A 23,766-nucleotide genomic window follows, 5' to 3' on the forward strand; every position below is an offset into this window, starting at 1 on the left:
GTCGTTGACCTTTGGCGAAAACACTCCGTTCTGGAGAAGATATGTTGGAGGTCGCACTGTACCATGTTGACTCCGCATGAAGTGCTTAAAACTAGTGGGCACGTGGACAAATTCGCGGATTGGATGTGCAAGGACCCCAAGACCGGTGAAATCTTTCGGGCTGACCATTTGGTAGAGGAGGTGCTTGAGTCACGGCTGAAAGGCGATAAAGAGGCGCGTGGCCAAAAGGTGGAGGTTGATGAAGAGAAGGACGCCAAACGGAAGAGAAAGCCAAAGGAGACCAAGGCTGTTAAGCTTGATGACGCTCTGGTCACAGAATACGAGGAAATTCTGGCCAAAATTGATAACTACAACGGTGAGGAGCTTGGGCAGCTGATTACCAGATACGATATCAAGAATCCAGTTACTGGTGGAGACGTTCTTCCCCCGGTCTCATTCAACCTAATGTTCCAGACTTCAATTGGCCCAAGTGGTGGTGTGACTGGGTACCTCAGACCCGAAACCGCGCAGGGACAATTCCTTACGTTCCAAAAGCTTTTGGATTTCAATCAGCAGTCAATGCCGTTTGCCTCTGCTTCGATTGGAAAGTCATTCCGGAATGAGATTTCACCCCGGTCTGGACTTCTACGAGTACGAGAGTTTTTGATGGCTGAGATTGAACATTTCGTAGATCCAGAGGGCGGAAAGAAGCATCCCCGTTTCCATGAAGTGCAGGATTTGGAGCTGTCATTCCTGAACCGGGAGGTCCAACTTTCTGGCAGCACCAAGGTGGAGAAAATGACCATCGGCAAAGCTGTCGCCGAGAAGATTGTCGACAATGAGACTCTGGGCTACTTCCTGGCTCGTATCCAACTCTTCCTTCTAAAAATTGGAATCGATGAAACCAAAATCCGGATGCGCCAACATATGATGAATGAAATGGCTCACTATGCTCAAGACTGCTGGGATACAGAGTTATTTACTTCCTATGGTTGGATTGAGTGCGTTGGCTGCGCCGACCGAAGTGCCTATGATTTAACCGTACATAAAAACAGGACTGGTGCTTCTCTCTTCGTACGGGAGACTCGCGCTGAACCACTTCGGATTGAAGAATGGCAGATAGACTTGGATAAAAAGAAGTTTGGCCCTCGCTTCAAAAAGGATGGTAAGATTGTTGAGGCTGCCGTGAACGCTCTGACTCAAGATCTCCGGGAGAAACTGTCGCTCGACCTTAAACAAAACGGCAAGATCGAAATAGACGTGGAAGGTGTTGGCTCTGGTAAGGTCGAGCTGGGCAAGGACATTATCAACATTGAGAAGCGAACGCGAGTTGAGAATATCCGGGAGTACACTCCTAATGTTATTGAACCATCTTTCGGAATTGGCAGAATTCTTGCATGCCTGATGGAGCACGTCTATTGGTCAAGACCAAATGATGAGGCTCGTGGTGTAAGTTTTCCCTACTTTTCCCTACATTAAAGAAATAACTCGAGCTATACCTAATATTTGTAAATTAATAGGTGCTCTCCTTCCCACCAATCGTCGCCCCAACAAAGGTCCTCCTGGTCCCACTCTCAAATCACCCGTCATTCCAGCCTCTCATACATCGTCTCACGCTTAAACTCCGCCGCCTTGGAGTGTCCAACAAGGTCGATGATTCGTCCGCAAGTATCGGCAAGCGATATGCCCGCAATGACGAGCTTGGAACGCCCTTTGGTATTACTGTAGACTTCCAGTCGGTGAAAGACAACACCTTCACACTGCGAGAACGTGATACCACGAAACAGGTTCGTGCCAGCGAGGAGGAGATCTGCGAAGCTGTCAAGTCATTGGTAGATGGTGAGGAAGTCTGGGAGGATATCAAAAAAAGGCTACCTGAGTTTGTTTCGCAGGATGTGGAGTAAGGAAACACGATACAGTACAGTTAGAATTGACACTTGTATAGATGCCTCACATTCGTAAAGGCTATATCATACATGGACCATACTGCTCGACTAGAGACAATCAAAATATCCTTCAACATGAACTGCAATCTTTGTTTCTCTTGATTTTCTTTTCGTCGCAATCTCGCCCCTATCACTCATCGGCACGTGATGATGACCTTCCTCCCGTGATCTGACGACGTCAACCAAACTCCAAAAAATATCAAGAAACGACGAAAGGAAAACAACTGCTATTCATGTACACTACTTGAACTGATTGTATACATAAGTTTTTGATTATATTATGTTCCAATTTCTCGTTCTCAGTTTTAGTTTCTGATCTCGCTTTGTGCCTACCGTCAATCTACAATAATCTCGCTGGACTTCGAGTTCTCGAACATGGCCCCAGATATCTCCTCCGCCAAAATCACCCTATCATGTCCGCTGTTCGGCGTCGATTTCGACCCTCGGAATAATGGCTTTCTTCTTGTAGGCGGCGGCGGAGGGGAGGGGCGTAGCGGCGTCGGAAATAAAATCGCAAGTAACCCAAACCCACGTTCAACTGTGTTCCCCTCGAACGGAACATCTGGCAGGCTAACACTATCTCGCGCCGACCTTGACTGTACGTATATGTAGGCCTTGCTAAATACTTCCCAACGCAACGAGATATCCGAAATAGCCAATATTGAACTATCTCGAGATGAAGACTCAGTGACCTCCCTAGCGGTATCGAAGTCAAATGACAAGTCAATTATAGCTCTAGCCGGCATCAACAGCTCCGTTACTGAGCAGCAACGGGACAATAATGAGCATCTCAGATCTTTTCAGCTGGATTATCCTCCCGGCGAAGTACTAGCTAGCTCCCCTACGTTACCGGCAAAATCAAAAAAGGGAGGGAAGAAACATGTCACGCAGCCTACTCAACCGATGATAACTCCTTTGTCACAGACGTCGCTGTTTAAACCAAAGTATAAACCTAAGGACAAACGGGAAACGTACCAAAGATTACTGCGACTTTCGCCGTGGAAAGGAGAGGAGGCTCCTCGTATTGGTGTGGTAGCTACTGGTTTGGCTCCTCAGGGGGAAATGGTTGTGTTCAATGCGACGTCACCAGCTCCAAAGGAATCTGATATTGTAGGTAGGATTTGGCTGGAGGGTAGAGATGAGGTTGAAGATGTGGACATGCTACCAGCCAGTGAGGGCGACAATGGGAAATTCAAGGTGGCATTTACAGACGGTATATCTATCTATACATTGAAAGTTTCTGCTACAACGAGATCGAACGAGACTCCGAAAACCAAAGTAGTCTATACCCTGCCATTCCCAGATTATTTCGCGAGGAGCAAAAAGAGAGGCAAAATCCGAGCTCTGAGATTTCTCTCCCCAACATCCTTTCTCATCCTACTCAACCTTCCAGACCGAGCTGGCTGCGAACTAGCAATAATCTCCCTCGGTCTCGCTCCTGAAGGCACTGTTGTCCGACGAACTAGGCTTCCCCGCGGGATGAAAATTGGTCTAGGCTTGGATGTGTGCCCGCTCTCCGAATCGGCCATGGGCACCAGACAATTCATAGTCGCAGTATCCAGCAATGACAACTCAATCCAGATCCTGACGCTCGAATGCAAACGCAAAGGTAAACCCGCCTTTAGCAAATTCCGTCCATACGCCATCCTACGAAATGTGCATCCTTTCTCCATGACGCGCCTTGCCTTCTCAACTTTCACCCCGCCCGCCCAACCAGTTCCTGCAGACGTACGACCTCAGGACGTCAAACTCGCCTCCATAAGTGTCGGTAACACCGTGGTCGTGCACTCTCTCCCTGTCACTGCCTCCCCTCCCAGATCCCGCCACCCGCGCTACGTGCTTGTCCAACCAGGGCCCTCGGAGCTTCTCCAGACTCTCTTAAGCGGCTTTATGGCACTGATCGTCGTGGCGCTGGGCGCATTCTTCCTACAAGTCTTCACGGAGATACGAGGCGGTGTACCACCAGCGCTGGGTGCTCATGACTGGCTTAGCCCCAAGATCCGATCAATGGTTGCTCGTCCATATCTATTTGAGAACGGTTTATCGTCGCAATACCAGAAATGGCGGTCGCCGACAGATCCGCTATCGATCTCCGCAACGACGACAACGGTGACAAGCACAATAACCACACCGGTCATGCAAATAACCCCGACGCAGAGCCTCCGCGATTTGCTTTCGTCGCTTTCACGAGCGGTGCCGGGGGCCACCCCACTCCCTGAAACGCCCGACGAATCTGCACTGGACCATATGAAGATCGTTATCCACGAACACCCAGATGACCCATCGCTGGTCGCTGTTACAACTCTCCCACATACATATGGCGACGGCGACAGCGACAAGGTCAGCAACGCAGGAGCGGAAAAAGGACAGCATCCACGCAAATGGGCAGACTTGCACGAACATGAGCGTGAAGCGTGGAAAGCGAAACTTAGCGCTGCGGGCCATTGGGCTAAGGAGGAAGGAGAGGCTATCTTGAGAGGTTTGTTTTTTGGGCAGGTTGCGGGGGTCATGGCGGGGGCGGTTGGGGGGATGATGGATTGAAGGGGTGCGAGCACTGTTGTTGTTGTTGTTGTTTTTATTTTTATTTTTTTATTTTTATTTTTTTTTTTGATATTATTTTTTATTTTTTATTTTTTCCTTTTTCTCCTTCCGGTTATGAATCTATGAACTAATTTGTTGATATGTATGGCTGTTGATTACGAAGTAAATACTCATCTTCTTTCCTTTCCTTTCTATATATTGGCAAAAACGTGTTTTTGCCTCAAGTCAAAACCCCTACTACATACTTTTCGGCTACAAAAATGACATATAACTACTAGTAATATTGGAAATACTCCATAAATATCCATATTGCCGTTTAGTTATTTATTTATTTATCCATTCACTTCTTAAATAATTTTATCTTCGCACCAATTTTTATTTTTATTTTTATTTTTTATTTTTTTTAATTTTTTTTTTAGGCCTCTGTTAGCCCGTAGAAACGCCCACGAGCTTTCTCAACTTTAAATCTTCATAAAACATGCCAGAGTTTATAAAAACATGAAGTTACGGAACTAGGTAAAGGGTTACGGCATATTGTTAAGAGCTCATAGAGGAAAGAGATTGAAATGTGATGTTTCAAAATGTTTCAAAATGAAAACGGACCCCGATGATACATGATACATGTTGGTTTCGTTACTAGTAACCTACTACGATAAGTCAAAAAAAAAAAACAAGAAGAGGTCTGGGTGCATTTTAACATCAAGCTTGAAGAGGTCTGGGTGCATTTTAACATCAAGCTTCTCTTTTCTCAAATCATAGAAGAAAAAAAAAAAGAACTCAGCCCATATGACGATGAAACAACAATGGAAAATAAAAGTAAGGTTAACAGAAGAAAAAGAATAGAAATAATCATGATGTAGAACGGGAATAGGCAGGCCAACAACGTAGTATACGCATTAATAAAATTAAATTAGACACACCTAGCTACATAAAACAAGAGCATACACAGAAACCCGAAGGGGGAGAGAGAAAAGAATTGGAAAAAATGGAATATGGAATAATGTCTTAGCAAATAGAATTAGTTAACCCAAACACACAACGTTTGAAAAAGGTGGGTAGAGGCAACGAAAATAAAAAAATTTTCTCGCATCAAGCTTCTGCTAGCTAGGTAGGAAATTGATTTGAATTAGAGAAGCCGCGAAGGAGGGAGAGAGAGTGAAGGAAAAGAGAGGGGAGGTCATATAATACGCAAATAAATGGTATCTTGTACTATATGAGAAAGGAAGGAAGTGGGATTGCGGAAAAAGTTAAGGGGTGGACGACTTCTCTATTTCCCTTATAAGAGCGCTTTTTTTTTTTTTTTTTTTTTTTTTTTTTTCCATTTTCTGATGGTTAATGGGTGAGGTCGGGTTCGGTAGAGGGAAATAATGAATGGGATGGGAGGGCTGGCTAGGGGATGAGAGTGATGTAGCGAATTGGAACGGAAAATGTGGATGATAAAGTGTGGAAGGAAAAAAGATCACTCCATACGAAACCAACTGTCAATTACCTGTACGGACAATCAAACACTGGGAAAAAAGGGGGATGGTTAAAGATTCAAGGTTAGGCAAGGAGAAAAAGAAGTAAAAGGTAAACACAAACAGAACGGACAAAATAAATCTGCAAAAGAAAGGGATGGAAAAAAAAAAAAAAAAGAAAAGAAAAGAAAAGAAAAGAAAAAGTGAAGAAAAAAGTTGCTATGCAGGGTTCAAAATCTCCATCCGAAAATCCATTATTTCTGAATTTCATTCATCTGGCAATGTAGAAATGAGATTCCGCCCACATGCTCCATTTAAAAGGAAGAGAAGGAAAGCAAAAGAGAAAGAAAAAGAAGATAAAAATCCCTGCTAGAAAGTTCGTGTCAGATCGTGCTTTGTGCGTTTGTAGATTTCATGGAAAAATATTTTCCGAATGAGGCGCGAGTTATTTTTCGATCCCGTGTGATCGATAGTACGTTAGTGACGTTTTTGGTGCCTGTGTTTTCATTGGTTGTCCTTGTCGTAGAATGTCGTTTATGAAAAATAGACAGAGAAAGTGAGGAGGCTGTGATCCCGTTGTGCAAGTGCTTCCTCTCTTCGATGAGTCTAAGGAAATAAAAAACAAGGAAAGGAAAACAGTAAAATAACGAAAAAAGAGAAAAAAAAGCAAAGACAGAAAATACTCCCTTTCCCGGCCACTTGTTTTGCTTACTGGCCCGGATTTTTCTTGAACCGAAGTAGCTCAGAAAGACTAGCCAGGTTACAACCAGATCGAAGGAATTCATGAGACAAGAGTTCATCGGAGGTTGCACGGCTCTGTACATCGACGCAGAGACACACACTGAGGAAAGATTTCAACTCCTTGCTGAGTTTGTCTGGTTTCTTCAGGCGTGGGGTTCCGTTTGTGGCAATGAGGTATAGCGCTTTAAGTGGCTCTTCGTTGAGGTATGGCGGCTCGGATTCGATCATCTCGATAGCCATGATGCCCAGTGACCAAATGTCAACCCGGGGGCCGTATTCCTTCTGCTTCACAACTTCAGGCGCCATCCAGTAGGGGGTGCCCACCATGGTAGCTCTCTTGCTTTTCGATTCGGTAAGTTTGGCGCAGAAGCCGAAGTCAGCTGGAAAAGGAGAAAGGAAGAGTAGTGGTTAGCTTCGGTTGAAATTTTGTATATCGCGTGTCGATATGGAGAAATACATACTGATTTTCACATTCCCAGAACGATCTAACAGCACGTTGTCACTCTTTATATCACGATGTATAATCGACTGGCTATGGAGATGTGCTAGGCCTTTGCAAGTCTAAGGGGAGAGAAAAATGTTAGATTATTAACTCTGACAAATGGGTTATGCAACTGACCTCGTAGCAAATAGTAGCAATCTGGTCCTCTTGTATCACCGGATTGTTATCAATGACATCCGTAAGAGCTCCACCTTCCATAAACTCCATGACAACCCATAACTCGTTATCCTGCTCCTGCAGGAAAGACTCAAGGTAGTTGACAATGTTGGGGTGTGAACTACCCTTCATCACGATGATTTCGTTCACGATCAGCTCTTTACGAGGTTGGCTCCTCAGATCCATTTGCTTAATGGCAACCTGGCTGCGAGAACCATTTTTCTGGTAGACCTCTTGGGCGACGTAAGATGGTGCCTTATCATTGACGCGGGCCACATATACAGACCCAGACGCTCCCTGTCCAATTTTGCGATATTTATGATATGACTCTTTAGGGTTGGTTCTCGAAACGATCTGCTTGAGTCTCTCCATCACTTCACTTTCCGTCATGGTCGACATCCGCACATCCTTATGCCGAGACTCCGCGGGTTTCTTCGTCAGGGCAGCTTCAGCCTGACGAACCGCATCGGGAGTTGCGGCCTTTTTCGTGCTAGCAGCTGTTTGCTTATTAGCAATGTTAAGAGGTTTAACTGGCTGTACAGGAGCCGGGAGACGACTCGGAGCAGGGCCTTGAGGGCTAGCGCCATTGTTTTGTGTTGGGCGTTTAATTGGCGTTTGGCCACGCGCATCTCCACCATTGTAGCGAGTAGCGCTCGAAGACTGTTGTGGACGGGATCCATCTTGACGTGGAACAGAACGTAGGGAACCGTGTTGGGCAGCTTCATCCCCTGACCTTTGTGAAGATGGCTGTGTTCCATTCTGTTGAGCCGTAGGCGGTGAAGGAGCCGGACGCTGAGCAGTAATCTGTCTCAATGAACCTGGTGTTTGTTGTCGACTGCGGTCAGCACCAGGAACCTTAGGTGGTGCTCTCGAAGGGTTATATCGATCTGGATCTGAATAGCCTCCAAGCTCCTGCTGGGCAACTGGCACGCGATTCTTGGGTAGCGAAGCATTATAGGCCTCATGATCGCGACGATTTTGCTCTTCTTCACGCTGACGCTGAACCTCTCGAATGCGGCGGGCCTCTTCGTCCATACGACGTCGCTGCTCTGTGTCAGGCATTTCCTTCGACCGGTCTGACGTGTACTGCTGGTTGTATGAGCGCTCTGGATCTGAGGCCTTGCGTTGAGATTGGGCAGGTGAAGAACTCTGAGAGCGATCTGTGGCGCTTCGTTGGCTCTGATTATCGAGGCGTTGCAGTCCTGATGGTTGGTTGGCCCTCGGGCCAGCAATCGAATTGCCCATCGGCATCATATTGGAGCTTTTAACACCACCATGCAGGCCATCGTAATAATCCGGGTTCTGTTCACGCATTTTAATGTCGGAATAGAATTCCAAAGCTTCGATCACGGCCTGTGGGTTATTCTTGTAGTCCTCCTTGGTGATTGCTGATGTAGATAAGAGTTTCTCCCACTCTGCCGGAAGTCCTCGTAATGCACCTGTCCGCGGGTCAAAGCCGACATGAACACGATGACTGAAGTTAGTTGGGTTCGATACGCCTCCCATTGCAGGACATCGCTCATGAATTTTTTCGATCCATTCGTAGATTTCATCGTCGTTCTTGACCTCGCACGTTATGGATTTAGTAGCTAGTTCTCGATTAATAGAAGGATTGCGAATATTTGCATCCTTGGGATTTGCTATCCGGATAATCTCGAAGGCCATTTTACAATCTTCCGATCGTGAAACCCTGATGACATGGCTCAATTGGATCGATAACACCACCTTTCCAGTTTCGTTCTTCAGAAAGTCCAGTCGAAATTCGCGAAGGATGAGATAGCGTTGGCTCCAGCTGGCCAGAAACTTGTCCTCCTTGCAGCGCACATAACCTTCTTTGATGACGCTGACACCGCCCATGCTGCTCAGGTTTGATTTAGTTTGGCTCAACGAAAGCTGGCTGGAATTCGGGAAGACGGAGAGGGTAGGCGTTGGGGTTGAAGGGGAGTTTAGAGACATCTGGCTAAAACTCGTAGCAACAGAAGAAGTGGTAGATCCGCCAGTGTTAACGCGGGGACGGTCGACGGGTGGGCGCGGGGCAGGCCCTGGATTCATGAACTGGTCCCGGCCATACACACTGGTCTATTGTTAGCAGTGAAGACAGTGTTATTTGATCAATTGCTGGCAGAGTGAAGGCACGCCTGCCGTGTTCGCTATTTTCTGATTGTAGATTATTGTGTCGAATCGAGGGGCCATTGCTGGGGTGATTCACTCGTGGGATGATTTTCCAAAACAACCCGACCAGCCACTTGCGATAGCAGATAGGGGCTACTTACTTGGATTGAGACGACGCCATTTCTAGATCAGGCAAGAGGAGCACACATAAGGGAATCCACGCCGGTAGTATTGATAGTAGATACAGTGAATGGGTTTTTTTATGGGGACCCGGGGACACTAGCTATGATTTGCTGAAATGCAGAGTTGAGGGTCAGCAAACGAACACATCACCATAAAATGAGACAAAATGTATCTAAATATCACAGCAGAAGATATCGCACCGAGATAGGAGATAGCCGCAGGAAGTATAAGTTACACAGTAAAGTCGAGCGAAAGATGTTGAATGCTCGTGTGGGTTACGGGCGGAACGCCAAAGAGGGGGGGAAAGTACACTTACTGCTATGTAGTTAACTGGGACAAGGGAATGGAAAATAGCAAACGGAGAGGAGAAAGAGGAAGAGGGCGAATGACCCAAGCCCTCCAGAAGATACACCAAGCTGAGATATCTCCTTGACAGCCTTTATCTGCTGGTCAGGCTGAGGGGAAGCGAAGGGAGAGAGTGTCTGTGCAGGTGGTTGGAAGAGGTGAAACGGGTGAAGAGGCTAACTACTGCAACCACACAAGAATTATTTTACTGCGTAGAGAACTAAAAACTACGGTCAAACACTCGCTGCGGATAGATTTGGCGAGGGATCAAATCATCATCTTTCTTTCTATTTCCCCCGCAGCTACGAGGCTATCTATGTGGCCTATAAATTGGTCTTTGTTGTTTTTATTCGGTCTCATTTTAAGTATGGAGTGGTACTTCATCCCGCCTATTATTTCTGCGGCGACCATAGGTAACTCGCATGTATTTTCTCCATCCCCGACACCGCGGTTCCAAGCCTTCCCTTGTCCCTTTTTTTTTTAAACTAAATAACTAAGTTACTGTAGTTATCTGACAATAATAACGAAACTAATCTGTGAAATATTTTACCGTCCATTTATTTTATCTATTTATCTATTCACCCATTTTCTTGTGGGGGAAAAGGAAATACAAGCAAAATCGTTTATATTTACAAACATATAAATTTCCAAAACATACCTGTTCCTGGTCTGCTACAAACTCTAAGCATACGACCCGAACAAAAGCCAGAACTTTGTTTATTCTGTCTCCCGTTATCAAGTTCTCATACTGTCAGGGCAAGGTTTTCCCATCTCTTTTTATCTCACAGCTCCGTCCAAGTGTCCACCGAAATGCCGTCTCAGGGAGGATCTGAACACCGAACAAAATGGATATGACAAAGCTTGACCAGACTCAGCCTCGACAACCAGGCGCTACGGGATGTAGTGACATTGACAATAGCATACAAATAAATCGCTTGCAAGAAGAGGGGGAAGACAAAGAAAAGGCCAGCGGCGAACTATCAACCCTGAGGCCGATTTCCTCGTCTTTCATTCCCTCCTGTATGGATGAGTGAGTCCACACTCTATCTAACCTTTAGTTCCAACACAGTAACACAAACAATGAATAGAAGAAGAGGAGAAAATCAAAGAAATAGTCATACATTAGTAATAGCATTTAAACAACTCTTGGTTCCCTTCCCCCAAAAAAGAAAAGGGAGGATGTCCCCGCCTGCACGGATATCAACCATCCCCATCGTCCATCTGAAACGGTATCAAAGCTATAAATAAACCCATCACCCTGGCTAGATGGCCGAGGCATTTTGGGGGTTGAAATAGTTTTAAGAGTTAAATTTCTTGTTTCACATATAAATGCTATTTTGCAGGGGTTGTGTACATGAGCTTGTAAATACATATATACATACAAAGAAACAGGTTGGGATGAAGTGGATTTATGTAGAGGGGACTGAGGGGAAGGAAAGGGAAGTGATCCAGGAAATGTAAGTATACATGCAGCAAGAGCCACTAGAGGGAGGTCTCGTTCTAAAACTGAACAGTTCAGCAAGGGAGAATAAATGAAAAAAAGGCATAAGGTGATCTTCACTTTATGCGCTCTCATGTTTCAAGAAAACAAAAAGCCAGTGTGACAAATTTCGCATCATGGTTTCGCTTGAATGTCAAAATACATACCACATCGCATGAGGGGAATCAAAGAAAACAACCGTTACCGCGCAGATAGATGGATAGGAAAGGGAGAATCTACGTCAACTCATGCGTCTGACCCAAAAGGATAATTAAACTTCAACAACCCATTCAACCCCCCGACCCACCCATCGGCCGCATCGCCGCCGCCATTTCCGCCATTCCCATCTCCCAACGTTTTCCTCATCACACACGGAATGCCCCCCTTCCACTCCCCATTCTCCTTCTCAATCTCTTCTCCCCACACCCTCACTTCCATCCCAACCCTCAATCCCTGCGCCATCATCACCCCGTCAATACTAACCTCAACCTCGCGCCCGCGGTTCTTCTCGCTGAGTCTCAGCGTCACGGGCGTGCTGGATGGGATGACTAGTGGGCGGAAGCTAAGACTACGCGGGCAGATGGGTGTGACTAGCAACGAAGGGACGAGCGGGTGGATGATGCTCCCGCCGCTGCTGAGACTATATGCAGTGCTGCCCGTGGGAGTGGAGATGATCATTCCGTCCGCGACAGCCTCGGTGAGGAAACGCCCGCCCACGTAGACTTCGACGATGGCAAGGTGCGGTTGTTTGCCACGGTGGATGACCACTTCGTTCATGGCGTGCACGCCGCCATCGTCATCGGAGGGGGAGGCCATTGTTGCGCCGTCGCGGTGGACCGGGCGGCCGTCTGGCGTGTATACTCCCAAACCGTAGACGACTACGGACAAGGATCTTTGCAGGTCTCGATGCCCCCATGGACTTCCCGCGGACCGAAGTCCAGCCATTCTGCGGATGAGAGCAGTGTTCGTGGAAGACACTGATGGGCCATTTTCTGCATCCCATTCTTTGTCCATGGCGCACCAATAGAGATGCGCGGTCCCCCGGTCCAGCTCCCGACATGTATACTTCCCTGAAAGCGCCTTTGTATTCGGAAAACTTCCATTCTCCGAGGAAACCCAATGTTCCCATACTGAAGGCAAGGATTGGAGGAACAAGTTTGGATGTTGCGAAAAAGGAGGATGCACGTAGGATGGTTCCGTCACCGCCTAGCGTAACTGTGAGGTCAATTTTTTTGGGCGGTAGTTTGTCCAGGTCGAGGTTGGTATATACAGGAAATGATAGCACATCGTGCACCTCCGCTGCGGTTTCGCGCTCTAATATGATAGAAATGGGGGAATAGGTAGACTTTAAGTGGCTGATGGAAAGGGGAGGAAGTGTTAGTAAGCCAGTAGAATGCAGAATGTATGCGAGGTACATATCAAAACGTACTTCGCGAATTCAATAAGAGACTGTGTCACCTGCGGCGCCCCCTTCTTCCTAACGAGGAGGATATTCTGCGGTGGCCTTGGCCACCGGAGAGCTAGGAGGTCACTCCCCCGCGATGCTATTTACGAAACGCCCACATGTAAGTATGCGCACAACGTGCCGACTGACTAGACTGAACCACTGGAAAAAGAAGATAGAAAAGAGAAAAGAATCGATAAATTGACGCACACCTTCATACCGTGGGAATACAGAATCCGGTAAGTGGGTAATATCTTCGATTTTGCGGAGAGGCGCAGCTGCAGAGAACGCGCGCCAAACCCGATTTCTGGCTACAGATTTTCGTCCCCACGCAGGAAAAGAAACAGGAACAGGAACAGGAACACGTCTGAAACTCGTTCCTCTAACGACCGATTCCATTGTATTTTAAACTCTGGCAAGTTGAGGGGAGATTGATTTTGTGAAACAGCGGATGGTAACTCAAGGATCTAGAGAGCCATAAGACAAAAGTGTGAGTAAAGTGACTGGATATATATAGGTTTCTGTATTGCTTGAATTTTGAGGGGCTTAACTTACAACTAAGTGAGGCCATAGTCCCCTGGAAGCCAAGCAGTTTCCCCTCTCAGTTCCGTTTTTCTCTTGACCCTTGTTCACACACTCTCTCCCAGCAAACTAGAAACAGCCAAGGAAAGGAAAGGTTTTAACAAATATGTTGGAACTCAGCTGCTTTGAGATGTCCGATGCGGAGGTACCATGTTCTTGGGTAAAAGATGTAAGAAATCAGGAGCAAGATCGAGCGTCTGTTTAGGATCCATGGGACAATTGGAAGTTTGTTAGCAACGGGACGAGCGGGGAAGTCAAGGGGATCATACTATATGCGGAGGACCCACCGTGAGACTAATGCAGGATATTATACCTGTAGGACCTGTAGGTAGGAGGAGACAAGGAATACAAGTAGTTATTCTTATCCCGTATACAGATACTTATTCGCGTCCATTCCTTTCTGAATGAACAAGTTGAAGTCGGAGAGCTGTTTCGCCAGTTCTAGTTGGGTCCGTCAGAAGTGTAGGTGGATACTACGGCTACCCTAGATCACGTGCTCCCCAATCTTATTTAGTTGTTGCTCGGCTAGTTAGTTTTAATACATAACAACGTTCATTCTATGAAGAAGGAGGAGCCATTTAGTCAGCACCATAGAACGGTTTGCACTGCTCGTCACCTTTTCGTGCGCAACCATGCTCCAGAAACAACGAACATGGCGTGCCCTCTGAATGAGAGCTTTTCTACTAGACTCTACCTCCCCAAACCAATTCTACGCTATGTGGCAGGGGCATATGTCACCGTCTTTTCTCACATTCTCCTGAGCCCACGGTTTGGTAGTTGTGCCCTTATCGGCGATGCAGCTGACGAGAGACTGTGAAAACAACCACTCAATCGATGTCTTCGCCAGCCTCCTTTGCCAGGTATAAATGCATAAATCAGAGTTGGCTGAAGATAGCTGAGGCTATTAGAGCTGGGGATCAGAGGAATGCTCAACTCATATCCTGCTGAACCCACTCATCAAATGCATCCCCAACAAAATAAATCTACTAGCCAAAGTCTATGATCCTCTCTATTTTGGTCATAAGCAAGACGATGCATAGTTACCCATTTTCCTGTGTCGATAGTGACTACTTACATAAGACCGCAGCATAGTTACAGAATTCTGTCTGAGTTGCAAGGAACAGTAAAACCCAAGTTCGTGGTTCATTCTCTCTTGAATTGTGTCACAGCCGAACAGTTTCTCGTTTCCTTCAACTAACTCTAATTGAAACGGTTCCCAGGGTCTCCGTACAGGACCTTGGTCCACCACATAGCCTACAGGCAGAACGCCTAATCATTATGAAAGAAGTGATCGACGCTGAGTCCCTGCTCTACATATATAATGTTCAGCATAGGGACTTATTCCCGAGGAATGTGCTCGTTTTAGGCAGACCTGGATTTGATTCCCGATGGATAGTGATCGTCAACTTTGGAAAATCTGCCGTGGATGTTCTCGATTTCCAAAGACCCCGAAAGAATCGCAACAATATCTACCTGGCACTCCAATTTCGCCTCTGGCTCGCTGGCATGAGGCTCGAGGAGTTCGTCAACCTTTCCAAGCGTGGATCGACTGGGATTGGCAACTATGGCTTGAGGACGATTACCGGTCAGGCCCCACTTCAGTACTGGAGCAGATGAAATCAATCTGGCTTCCTTCTTTCCTAACAAGACCTCCACTCTGGCCGCTTGGAGTTGACCCGTGTAGCCAGGTGGAGGACACGACAAAACATAGTTTGGGCATCTCTCGGCGCGCACTTCGGAGTGAGATATTCACCAACTTCTCATGAAGCTCCTCTCATTGGAGGGTGGAGCCAGATGGCATTGCGAAATCAGCTGGAAAGCTTCTGCCCATTTCGTAACCTCATTCGTTGTGATTCCCCAGCCTCGAGAATAGCACACCAAGGGTGATTCCAAAATGCTTCTCCTACAACTCCGGCATTTCTGGGTTCCCTATCTATCATAATTGTTCTTACAGGACAGGAATTTAGGCAAACAAAAAATGACCAATCGTTTTGAGTAGATTTTCTATGGATTATTCAAAGGACCATGTTTCAAGAACCTAACCATATGCGGCCCCCTTTTCCACTCCTGAATCTATCCATCTGCCACTGTTCTGTATTTGCTGTATCAGTACCTTCAGCCATTCATATCATATCTATCAATGAGCTGGGAAGGGCCGCTCGCAAAGACACTGTTTACTTGGCTAGTGCCTTGGCCGTAGGGCTGAGTTTTGCAACAATGAGAAGATTAACCATCCCACAAGATAGACCCAATCGCAATCCAGGGCTTTTTGTTGCTGCAGGCGCTGCAACCGCCTTCATCCGCTGTTTCACTCGACTGTTGCTGTTAAGCTCTGCCATCGCCGATAACAATTGACTGTACGCCCAGATATCATTACTCTGGCGCACTTCGAAAGGTAAAGAGAGAGGATCCAATATTTCCTGTATCTCTGGCGCCAACCATTTATGCGTGACCCCTCCGATACCACTTATATCAATTAGAACGTCATTCCCTTGATTATCAATCACAACGTTCGAAGGTTTCAGATCCATATGCGTATTATTGCTGGGATGAAGCCGGTAAAAGGCATCAGCAATCTGTAGCGCCCATCTGCGCCGCGGGCCTTCAGAGCCTGCTCCAATGCCCTTTCCGAATGGTAATCCAACAGAATGCCTCGCATAAAAGGTGGGCTATAATACTGATCTGCCGTCGAATAAGGGGTTTTTGAGATAATAACAGCAACTAGCTGCACAACGCTTGATGTACCACGAAACAACTTAAGATTTTGTTTTTCTCACCGAAGAACCGCGCTATCTCTTGGGGTGTGGAAAGGCCTATCGATCTCTTGGTAGACGTACCAACTCTCGTCATTTTTAAGCTGAGCTCGAGAAACCCGGGGTGCCACGTTTTGAATTTCGCCTTTTGTCTGGATATCCATCAGCCATCTTGTTGGCACTGATAGACCCTCAATATAAGGGTACGTCACTCTCAAAGGATCCTCGTGAACAGTGAAACTTAATTCGCTGGCCATTTCAGTGAAACTGTTGCCCGAGGCTAAAATAGTACTTGAACCCGTCTTTAAGGGAGGTATTTCAAACAAGGATTTTGGAGCCTCAGTTTTGTCACGGGTATCAACTCTATCTCTGTGGTAGTATTGTTAAAAAGGGTTGGAAGAAAGCCAAAATCAATGTGTGAAGTGAAAACTTCAAACTCCAGACGTCTCTCGAATTTTCTTCTTCTTTGGCTGGCCGGGCATCCATCTAGAGGTTGCCTTGATGTGCCATTTTTTGTGACCCGAATGAACAATGGCGTTCAGCGCGCAGCGAAAAGGCTTGGACCCTCCAACGCAGCGGGTACAAAGCTCAACGCTGCATAACTCCATCTCCAGGCGCACTTAAGATTTCTGGTTTAGGTAAACAATTTTGGGCTAGGGTACGAGTGAAAGTGAAAGGGGAGAATGGATCGCTTCGAAAAACCACCCTCCGCGAAATAACTATTATTAACTACGGCGGAAGCTAGCTACTTGTGTCTAATAATATATCCTCGCAGTGGGCTACTGGGGCAACAGAACTCAGTTACCACCAGTAACACTATCTATCAAATAGCTTCTTCATCACACTCTTCATTCACAACCAATATATATATATGTAATAAAAAATTGTTGATTATATTATAAACTACAGAACTCTCTATCCAAAAGTATATCTATAAATAGCAATATTAGACAGCAGCAGACCTACAGTATAAAAGGTTCTGTAATTCCTCTGATCATTAAAGAAGATCAGAGCCCGAAAATACAAAGCTTCTTATTGCGATCGCTAACTATCATACTTTTTCCTAGCCTTCAGTCTGCGTGGCGGAGCTTTCTCAGCCTCCACAAGAGCGCTAAAAGACTGGGTTGCCAGACGTAAAACAAATTACCGAATAATCTCGCGGCCAGTGGTGCTCTTCAGCCAGCATGGGTAATGGTAGCGGAGTGCCCAGGGTAGATTGGAATTATATAACAGTCCCTTGCTCCCTTTTATGCCGATCATTCCAAACTAATATCGACGAGGGAATAGGATATCGAGACGACAACATGGAGTCGAATATCATCCGGCGAGTTAACAAGGATGTGGCATGAACAAGAAAGTGGTGAAACACATCAACGATGGGCTTATGGGGAAATGATCTCGGCACGGGAGCCAACAATTGGGCGAAGGGTTGTTCAGCTCTGGGAACTAGTCCGTCACTTACTCAGAGCTCTTTTCAGCTTTGAACGCGGAGATACTCTGTGATGCCCAGTCGTGAGGGGATAGAAGTTGCATATAAAAGGGTTCTGGAGAAGGCCAGGGAATCAGCGACCCAGTTCAATCTTATATTCTGAGGTATATCAGTGGACCATCAAGCACATAAATAAATACGTAAAAATACACACCTGCCGCCTTTCCCAACCCCACCACCATGGGTATGAATAACCTGTTCTGGCGCTTCTGCGAATGGTTCTATTCGTTTCCCGAACCCCCTCCGCGTGTTCGAACTAAGCCCATGGAAGTTCTGTGCGTTGGGTATCCTCGTAGTGGGACTGAATCGTTGCAGCATGCCCTATTAATGCTCGGATACGATTATACATACCATGTGCGACCCTATCAAATCTGTTATATCCCTATCTTCTCAGCTGGGCCGGAGGTTATCACCTCTGTGCACAGCTCCTTGCGCTTCTCTTGACGCTCATGTTCCGGAAATACTAACGTCACTGCATGCACATTTTGCGGCCGACCTCGATAGGGCTGGGATATCCTCTTCGAAAAACCCTCGAACGTTCAAGCCTGGGTCAGGCTCGCTCGCAAAAAGTGGCACAACCCACACGGTGGCGGAGACTGTACCATCACAACAGCTGAGTTTGACGCACTGCTCGGCCATAGCGTGGCTGTCACAGACGCTCCAGCATCATGTTTCGCCGCAGAAATAATTGCTGCCTATCCCGACGCCAAAGTCATTCTTAACGTTCGAAGCGACCTGGATAAATGGCATGCAAGCGCAGTCAAGAATCTCTGTCACGCGGTAGACAACAACTGGCTTTTATGGATGTTTTCTTGGTTCAGCGGAGAGTTGTGGTGGGGTATGCATGTGTATCAGCGTTTTCTTTTGATGCGACTCTTCAGGTGCTCTGACTCTTCATTGCATTCGGGATTGGGCAACTGCGGGAAGTGGATAAATCGAGAGCATTCTGCGATGATCCGAGGCCTTGTTCCACCGGAACGGTTGCTGGAGTGGAAAGTTGAAGACGGTTGGGAGCCATTATGCAAATTCTTAGGAAAGGAGGTTCCGCACGGCCAACCGTTTCCCAGAAGAAATGACTCGTCAGAGTTTCAGAAGAAAGTTGAAAATGGGCTCCAAAAACATAAAGTGACGGTTTTAAAAAATTTGCTTCTTACCTTTACTTGTTTGGTGGCCGTTCTAGCGTTTGTGTGGCAACTGGTGAGCTAGCCTCCCTGAATAGCTTTGGCAATGACCACACATGGTTTCTGTTTCGAGACATGATGAAGATTTAAGTTAAGATTGACATGGTTGCTAGTCATAAAATTGGCAAGATTGTTCATCAATTACTATTGATATTCACGAATAAGATGCGGCATATCACCCTTGCCATACACTTGGCCCTTGCCGCATATGAAATAACATTGGAAAACGGATCACAAAGTGAACGTAGTACAGCCCTGGGCTACACTTATGCCTGACTGAGGTGTAAGTGTTTTCAACAATAGGATGCATCATTTCCTTATCGATTCGCTGTAAGCGGACCTCAAGATTATATGCTGTATCCTGGATCATTTCATTGTACCCTGGAAGCACTCGGTGGGAAGCTTTAGAGGTATGCCTTACGAAAATATATTAGAAGAGTCTGAAAAAAGACAGGGAATTGCAACTTACATAAGTAACAGTGCCTAAGGCCGTGCAAAACTGTTCAATATAAAAATGTAAGTCACTTGTGGTCTACAGGCTGCCGCCACCCACTAAACCCATAGTCTAAAGAAGGGGAGATTTGGGGCCTCCTGTTGTGATTAATTTATGACCCTTTGCACCAAAAGTAGTAGAAATAATGAAAGGGAAAGTTCCTATAATTGGAATTTCTCTGAGTATATGCTCTTGACATGGTAGAGGTGGAGACTGCGGGCATATAGAGGGATAATAGAGTAATGAAAGCGCCCTGACCAGGAAAAGAATGTGGGCGTGGGTGGATTTGTAGATGAACGCGAGATAGCCCAAATGGGCTACGGGCCGTCTGTGCTGAGCATACCGGGGACACAACAGGCGTGGCTCTGAAACCTATCTTGCTCTCAGGGAACCAACCTCTGAGAGAGATTTGAAAGAATAACTGCCCTAGGACCACACAGTTCTAGGCATAGCATTTGCAGCCAGAAAATTTCAGATATAAATAGATCTAGAAATTTCACAATCCAGAGGCCCCACTCATCATCTCAATGTACTGCATAGACAGCTATACAGTACTCCCAATAACTAGGATACCAAAGGATACCAATCAGACTTCTCCCAGTCAAGAATGACAATCTCTAAAGCATGATTTACTGGCAGTTGTCTGCTGAGGTTCACTCTGAATCATAATGTTCTTGTGTTGACAGCCACCACAAGGATATGTCAGCTGATGACCACAGAAAGTGTGTGGTAGACATTGATGATAAAAATTAATGAGATTGATCATCATAGATATATTTCTACATGGTGGTGATAAGCGAATGGGATGCTGATGTTGATTGGTGTCCACAATAAAAGCATCAGTTACCCATTTGCTGGTTGACCTTGTTGCATGAACACCTTCGTTTTAACATTCCTCAATGAGGAGTTTCAATTTCTGCAAGGCTGCACTCTTCGAGTTTGGCGATAGCTGGATTCATCTAACCTCTCATCGCAAAGAGTTGTGTAGTTATTAAGGTTAGTTGACTAGAACCTGGCCAAGGCTTTGTTAGCTACTTATAATTGGTTAGTTAGTTAACTTAGTTAACTAGTTAGCTAAGTTAACTAGTTAACCGTTAGTAGTATAATCACGTGCGGCGGCGGTCCTGACCAAGGCTGCACATCCGAATACATCCAGGCCCCAGCATATAGCACACTTTCAATTATATTCTCCATTGTTATTCTTAAATATTCTTCAAACCATGTGTATGCAATTTCTTACTACACTGTGCCTTGTTCACTGCTCCTCTGCATCTGAGCGCTCCATGTGGTGACCTTGTTTCATCTAAGCGTCAAGATCGAGAAAATTGGTCATCCCCCAGCCTACATTGGACGACTAGGTTATATAACTAAACTAGGAGCTCTCACCGACATCTTGAGCTGACAAACCTTGTTTCCAAGGCCCGACTCCCGATCCTTGCCTGGCCTTTATCATTAGCTCGTGATCCAACTATCGTTTACTGATCTCTGTCCGCTTCACGACGTATCTTTATCTGGTTCATAATAACGCCAAGGACGACTGCCCAAAGCTTCCAGCTCCAAGCACTTAGCAGACAGCATGGATGGTTTTTCTAAAGAGGTGCTGGGCCATGCCCATCAACGTCCAGCAGCAAACTATGGCCTCACCATTCAAATCCTCCGCAGCCTAGCTCTTCTAGCCTGGTTCAACTGCTGCTGCGTCTGCATCGTCGCTACCCAGCTCGCGGGCGCTCCACTCTACTTCATCAACCGCCAGTACTACAACGCCTACATGGCCATGACGAAGCGCTCTTTTGGGCATCGCCATAACTGCTTTGACGGAGTGGTTCTGCCCAACACCAATCAGGGTTAGTGGAGACAAGAGTGTACAGGGCCAGTTCTTCATAACAAGGGACGGGAAGTTGAAAACAAACTTTCCCGAACGGATGGTCCTGATTGCTAACCATCAGGTCTACACCGATTGGCTGTACCTGTGGTGGTTCTCATACACCTCCCAGATGCATGGGCATATCTACATCATACTCAAAGAGTCACTGAAATATATCCCCCTGATCGGCCAGGGAATGATGTTCTACGGCTTCATTTTCATGGCGAGGAAGTGGATTGCGGATAAGCCTCGGCTGCAGCATCGCCTCGAGAAACTGAAAACCGCCCATAGCGGTCCCAGACACGGCTCACTGCTTCTGGACCCGATGTGGCTCCTGATTTTTCCCGAAGGAACGAACCTGTCACGGAATACGAAACGGATCAGCGACGGATATGGTGCGAAACAAGGGATCCCGCCCTTGCGTCATCAGATTTTACCACGTTCAACGGGCTTGTTTTTCTGTTTGCAACAGCTCAAGGGGACTGTTGATTGGGTATACGATTGTACAGTTGGCTATGAAGGGCCACCGTAAGACCCATTGATATATATAGATATATATAGATATATATGTATTAAAAACAAGAGGAAAGGAGCTAACAACAATACGTACATTATAGAAAGGGCAGCTACCCAGACGCCTACTTCACCATTCGCTCGACGTATCTACAAGGCCGCCCTCCCAAGGTCGTGAACTTTTATTGGAGACGCTTTGCCGTTTCCGAAATCCCCCTGGATGACCAAAAAGAGTTCGACGCATGGGTGCACAAGCGTTGGATCGAGAAGGATGACTTGCTCGAGCGGTTTTACGAAACGGGCCGGTTCCCTCCCTGCGAGTGGGTATCCTCTTCAAACGGTGATGCGCACAAGCAAAACCAGGATATTATACCTGGTAACCCAAGTTATTTTGAATCTGCCGTTAAGCTGTCATGGTGGGGCGAGTCGCTGCAGATTTTTGCGACTCTTGCTGGTCTCGGCGCTTTCTTCTGCTTATTTTCTAGATTTTGGAGAATTGGGGTTTAATGTAACTGTCTCGTTTCCCCCCTATTATTTGATTTATTTTTGTTTTATCATGACGTGATGTGCTGGTGGGGTATACCCTTGTTGGACAGAACTACTAGTATTCTTTTTGGAAAGAACCTGCTTTGTTGGGGTGTTTCGTTCGGGTCCTTAATTTTCCTTTTTTTACTTATTTGGATAGGTCAGTACAAGGATCGTCTAGGAAACTTTCACATTATTATTTATTTATATCAATGGGCACTCCTTCGTGCATGCATTTGCGCCAAACTCCTGGTTTTAAACCTTGGAACCAACCTGTTCCGAACTTGAGGTCACGTGCATGTGGCTGGGCGGTCACCAGCCACAGCTCCAACTTTTTGACGGTGGACAAAAGTCAGCATCGATGGACAATGAAGGAAGCACTCCGCATTCAACTCATGCACCGCTGCACATACTCCTTTCGTTTGTGGCATGCAGGGTAGTCTTCTGATACCATTGCATTTTCCTGTAGTGCAACTCTTTCTAAGAGCCCTTCGTCATTGATAATGATTTAGACCTTGCCGAAACCGGCTCTCATTGTTCCCTCTGCATCAGTCCCTCTTTTTACCTTCAGTCTCCGAACCGAACGTCTTTAACCATGGCAACTGTCCAAAATGGATATACCAACGGCTCGCTCACAGAGCAAGGCATCCTAACACACTACCGTTTCTCCGATATCCCCTCTGCCATCGACATCCCCGCCTCCACATTCGATAGTGAGGTCGAAATCAGTCTCGAAGAGCTTCCTGACGATCCCACCGAGCTCTGCACACTCCTCGACAACGAAAAAGCTGCGAAGAACTTCTGGGTTATCATTGCGCTTGCATACGCGAAACAAAACCAGATCGATCATGCCATCGACATCCTCAATCGCGGTCTCTCGTCCCTCGCGCAGGGCGTGACGAAGGAGAAGCTCGGTCTCCTAGGATGGATATGTTGGCTATATATGCGAAAGAGCAGAGAGGCCCCCCGCGTCGCGCCGGAAGGCCAGCTGGTGTCCGAAGCGAAGACTAAAGATTACTATCTCCAGGCGGCTACGTCGACTCTAAACGAGGCGTCGCGATTAAATCCCGCATACCCTTCCCTTTTCCTCGCACGGGGCGTTCTATCGATCTTGCGCGCTTCCTTACAACCCCCCGCCAAGGCTCTTAGACCTGGGATGGTCGATACTTCGGAACGGGTAGAGACCTTGCGCCAGGCCTTGAAATGTTTCGATGAGTCGGCGAAATCCTTTGGTAACCGGAATGGTATGGCCATTCTCGGGAGGGCGAGGGCACAGTATATGTTAGGTAGATATGCCGAGGCACTGGAGGGTTATCAGGAGGGTTCTGATAAAAATGCCGAATATGAGAGATCCTGGATCCTCCGATTGGAATTGGGTGGCTGTCTCTGGCAACTAGACTTCAAGAGGCAAGCGAAAGCTGCTGGACTCGTGCTTTGGCTCTGGTGGGTATCCTACTCTCACTCTTATTTTATGATTCCT

General features: G+C 46.6%; 8 protein-coding genes across 8 annotated transcripts in view; 5 read left to right on the forward strand and 3 right to left on the reverse strand.

The window, feature by feature from the left end:
• Nucleotides 1–63: 63 nt before the first annotated feature.
• On the forward strand, nucleotides 64–1,883 carry HCAG_03017 (glycyl-tRNA synthetase 1; the record flags this gene model as incomplete). The annotated part of the gene is made up of 2 exons (XM_001542796.1): nucleotides 64–1,428; nucleotides 1,500–1,883. The coding sequence occupies 2 exons, from the start codon at nucleotides 64–66 to the stop codon at nucleotides 1,881–1,883; spliced, it is 1,749 nt and encodes a 582-aa protein (XP_001542846.1).
• A 417-nt stretch (nucleotides 1,884–2,300) lies between these two features.
• HCAG_03018 (predicted protein) lies at nucleotides 2,301–4,466 on the forward strand (the record flags this gene model as incomplete). Its single annotated transcript, XM_001542797.1, has 2 exons — nucleotides 2,301–2,523; nucleotides 2,581–4,466. 2 exons carry the CDS (start codon nucleotides 2,301–2,303, stop codon nucleotides 4,464–4,466), a joined length of 2,109 nt encoding a protein of 702 aa, XP_001542847.1.
• A 2,165-nt stretch (nucleotides 4,467–6,631) lies between these two features.
• On the reverse strand, nucleotides 6,632–9,615 carry HCAG_03019 (hypothetical protein; the record flags this gene model as incomplete). The annotated part of the gene is made up of 4 exons (XM_001542798.1): nucleotides 6,632–7,044; nucleotides 7,126–7,225; nucleotides 7,284–9,396; nucleotides 9,596–9,615. The coding sequence occupies 4 exons, from the start codon at nucleotides 9,613–9,615 to the stop codon at nucleotides 6,632–6,634; spliced, it is 2,646 nt and encodes an 881-aa protein (XP_001542848.1).
• A 2,073-nt stretch (nucleotides 9,616–11,688) lies between these two features.
• On the reverse strand, nucleotides 11,689–12,456 carry HCAG_03020 (conserved hypothetical protein; the record flags this gene model as incomplete). Its single annotated transcript, XM_001542799.1, has 1 exon — nucleotides 11,689–12,456. One exon carries the CDS (start codon nucleotides 12,454–12,456, stop codon nucleotides 11,689–11,691), a length of 768 nt encoding a protein of 255 aa, XP_001542849.1.
• A 300-nt stretch (nucleotides 12,457–12,756) lies between these two features.
• HCAG_03021 (conserved hypothetical protein) lies at nucleotides 12,757–13,457 on the reverse strand (the record flags this gene model as incomplete). The annotated part of the gene is made up of 3 exons (XM_001542800.1): nucleotides 12,757–12,787; nucleotides 12,872–12,986; nucleotides 13,442–13,457. The coding sequence occupies 3 exons, from the start codon at nucleotides 13,455–13,457 to the stop codon at nucleotides 12,757–12,759; spliced, it is 162 nt and encodes a 53-aa protein (XP_001542850.1).
• Nucleotides 13,458–16,752: 3,295 nt separating this feature from the next.
• HCAG_03022 (conserved hypothetical protein) lies at nucleotides 16,753–19,299 on the forward strand (the record flags this gene model as incomplete). The annotated part of the gene is made up of 7 exons (XM_001542801.1): nucleotides 16,753–16,800; nucleotides 16,997–17,021; nucleotides 17,289–17,409; nucleotides 17,532–17,670; nucleotides 18,026–18,127; nucleotides 18,215–18,907; nucleotides 19,195–19,299. 7 exons carry the CDS (start codon nucleotides 16,753–16,755, stop codon nucleotides 19,297–19,299), a joined length of 1,233 nt encoding a protein of 410 aa, XP_001542851.1.
• Nucleotides 19,300–20,960: 1,661 nt separating this feature from the next.
• Nucleotides 20,961–22,268, forward strand: HCAG_03023 (conserved hypothetical protein; the record flags this gene model as incomplete). Its single annotated transcript, XM_001542802.1, has 3 exons — nucleotides 20,961–21,203; nucleotides 21,331–21,776; nucleotides 21,866–22,268. The coding sequence occupies 3 exons, from the start codon at nucleotides 20,961–20,963 to the stop codon at nucleotides 22,266–22,268; spliced, it is 1,092 nt and encodes a 363-aa protein (XP_001542852.1).
• A 613-nt stretch (nucleotides 22,269–22,881) lies between these two features.
• HCAG_03024 (conserved hypothetical protein) overlaps nucleotides 22,882–23,766 on the forward strand; it is a gene marked incomplete at both ends in the record, with an annotated part of 3,969 nt that continues 3,084 nt past the window's right edge. Inside the window, one exon of the mRNA XM_001542803.1 lies at nucleotides 22,882–23,729. Coding sequence (XP_001542853.1) covers nucleotides 22,882–23,729 — 848 coding nt within the window. The remainder of the gene's footprint in view (nucleotides 23,730–23,766) is intronic.

This window comes from Histoplasma capsulatum, genomic scaffold (genome assembly GCF_000149585.1).
Source record: "Histoplasma capsulatum NAm1 scaffold_2 genomic scaffold, whole genome shotgun sequence".
Lineage (NCBI taxonomy): Eukaryota > Fungi > Ascomycota > Eurotiomycetes > Onygenales > Ajellomycetaceae > Histoplasma > Histoplasma mississippiense.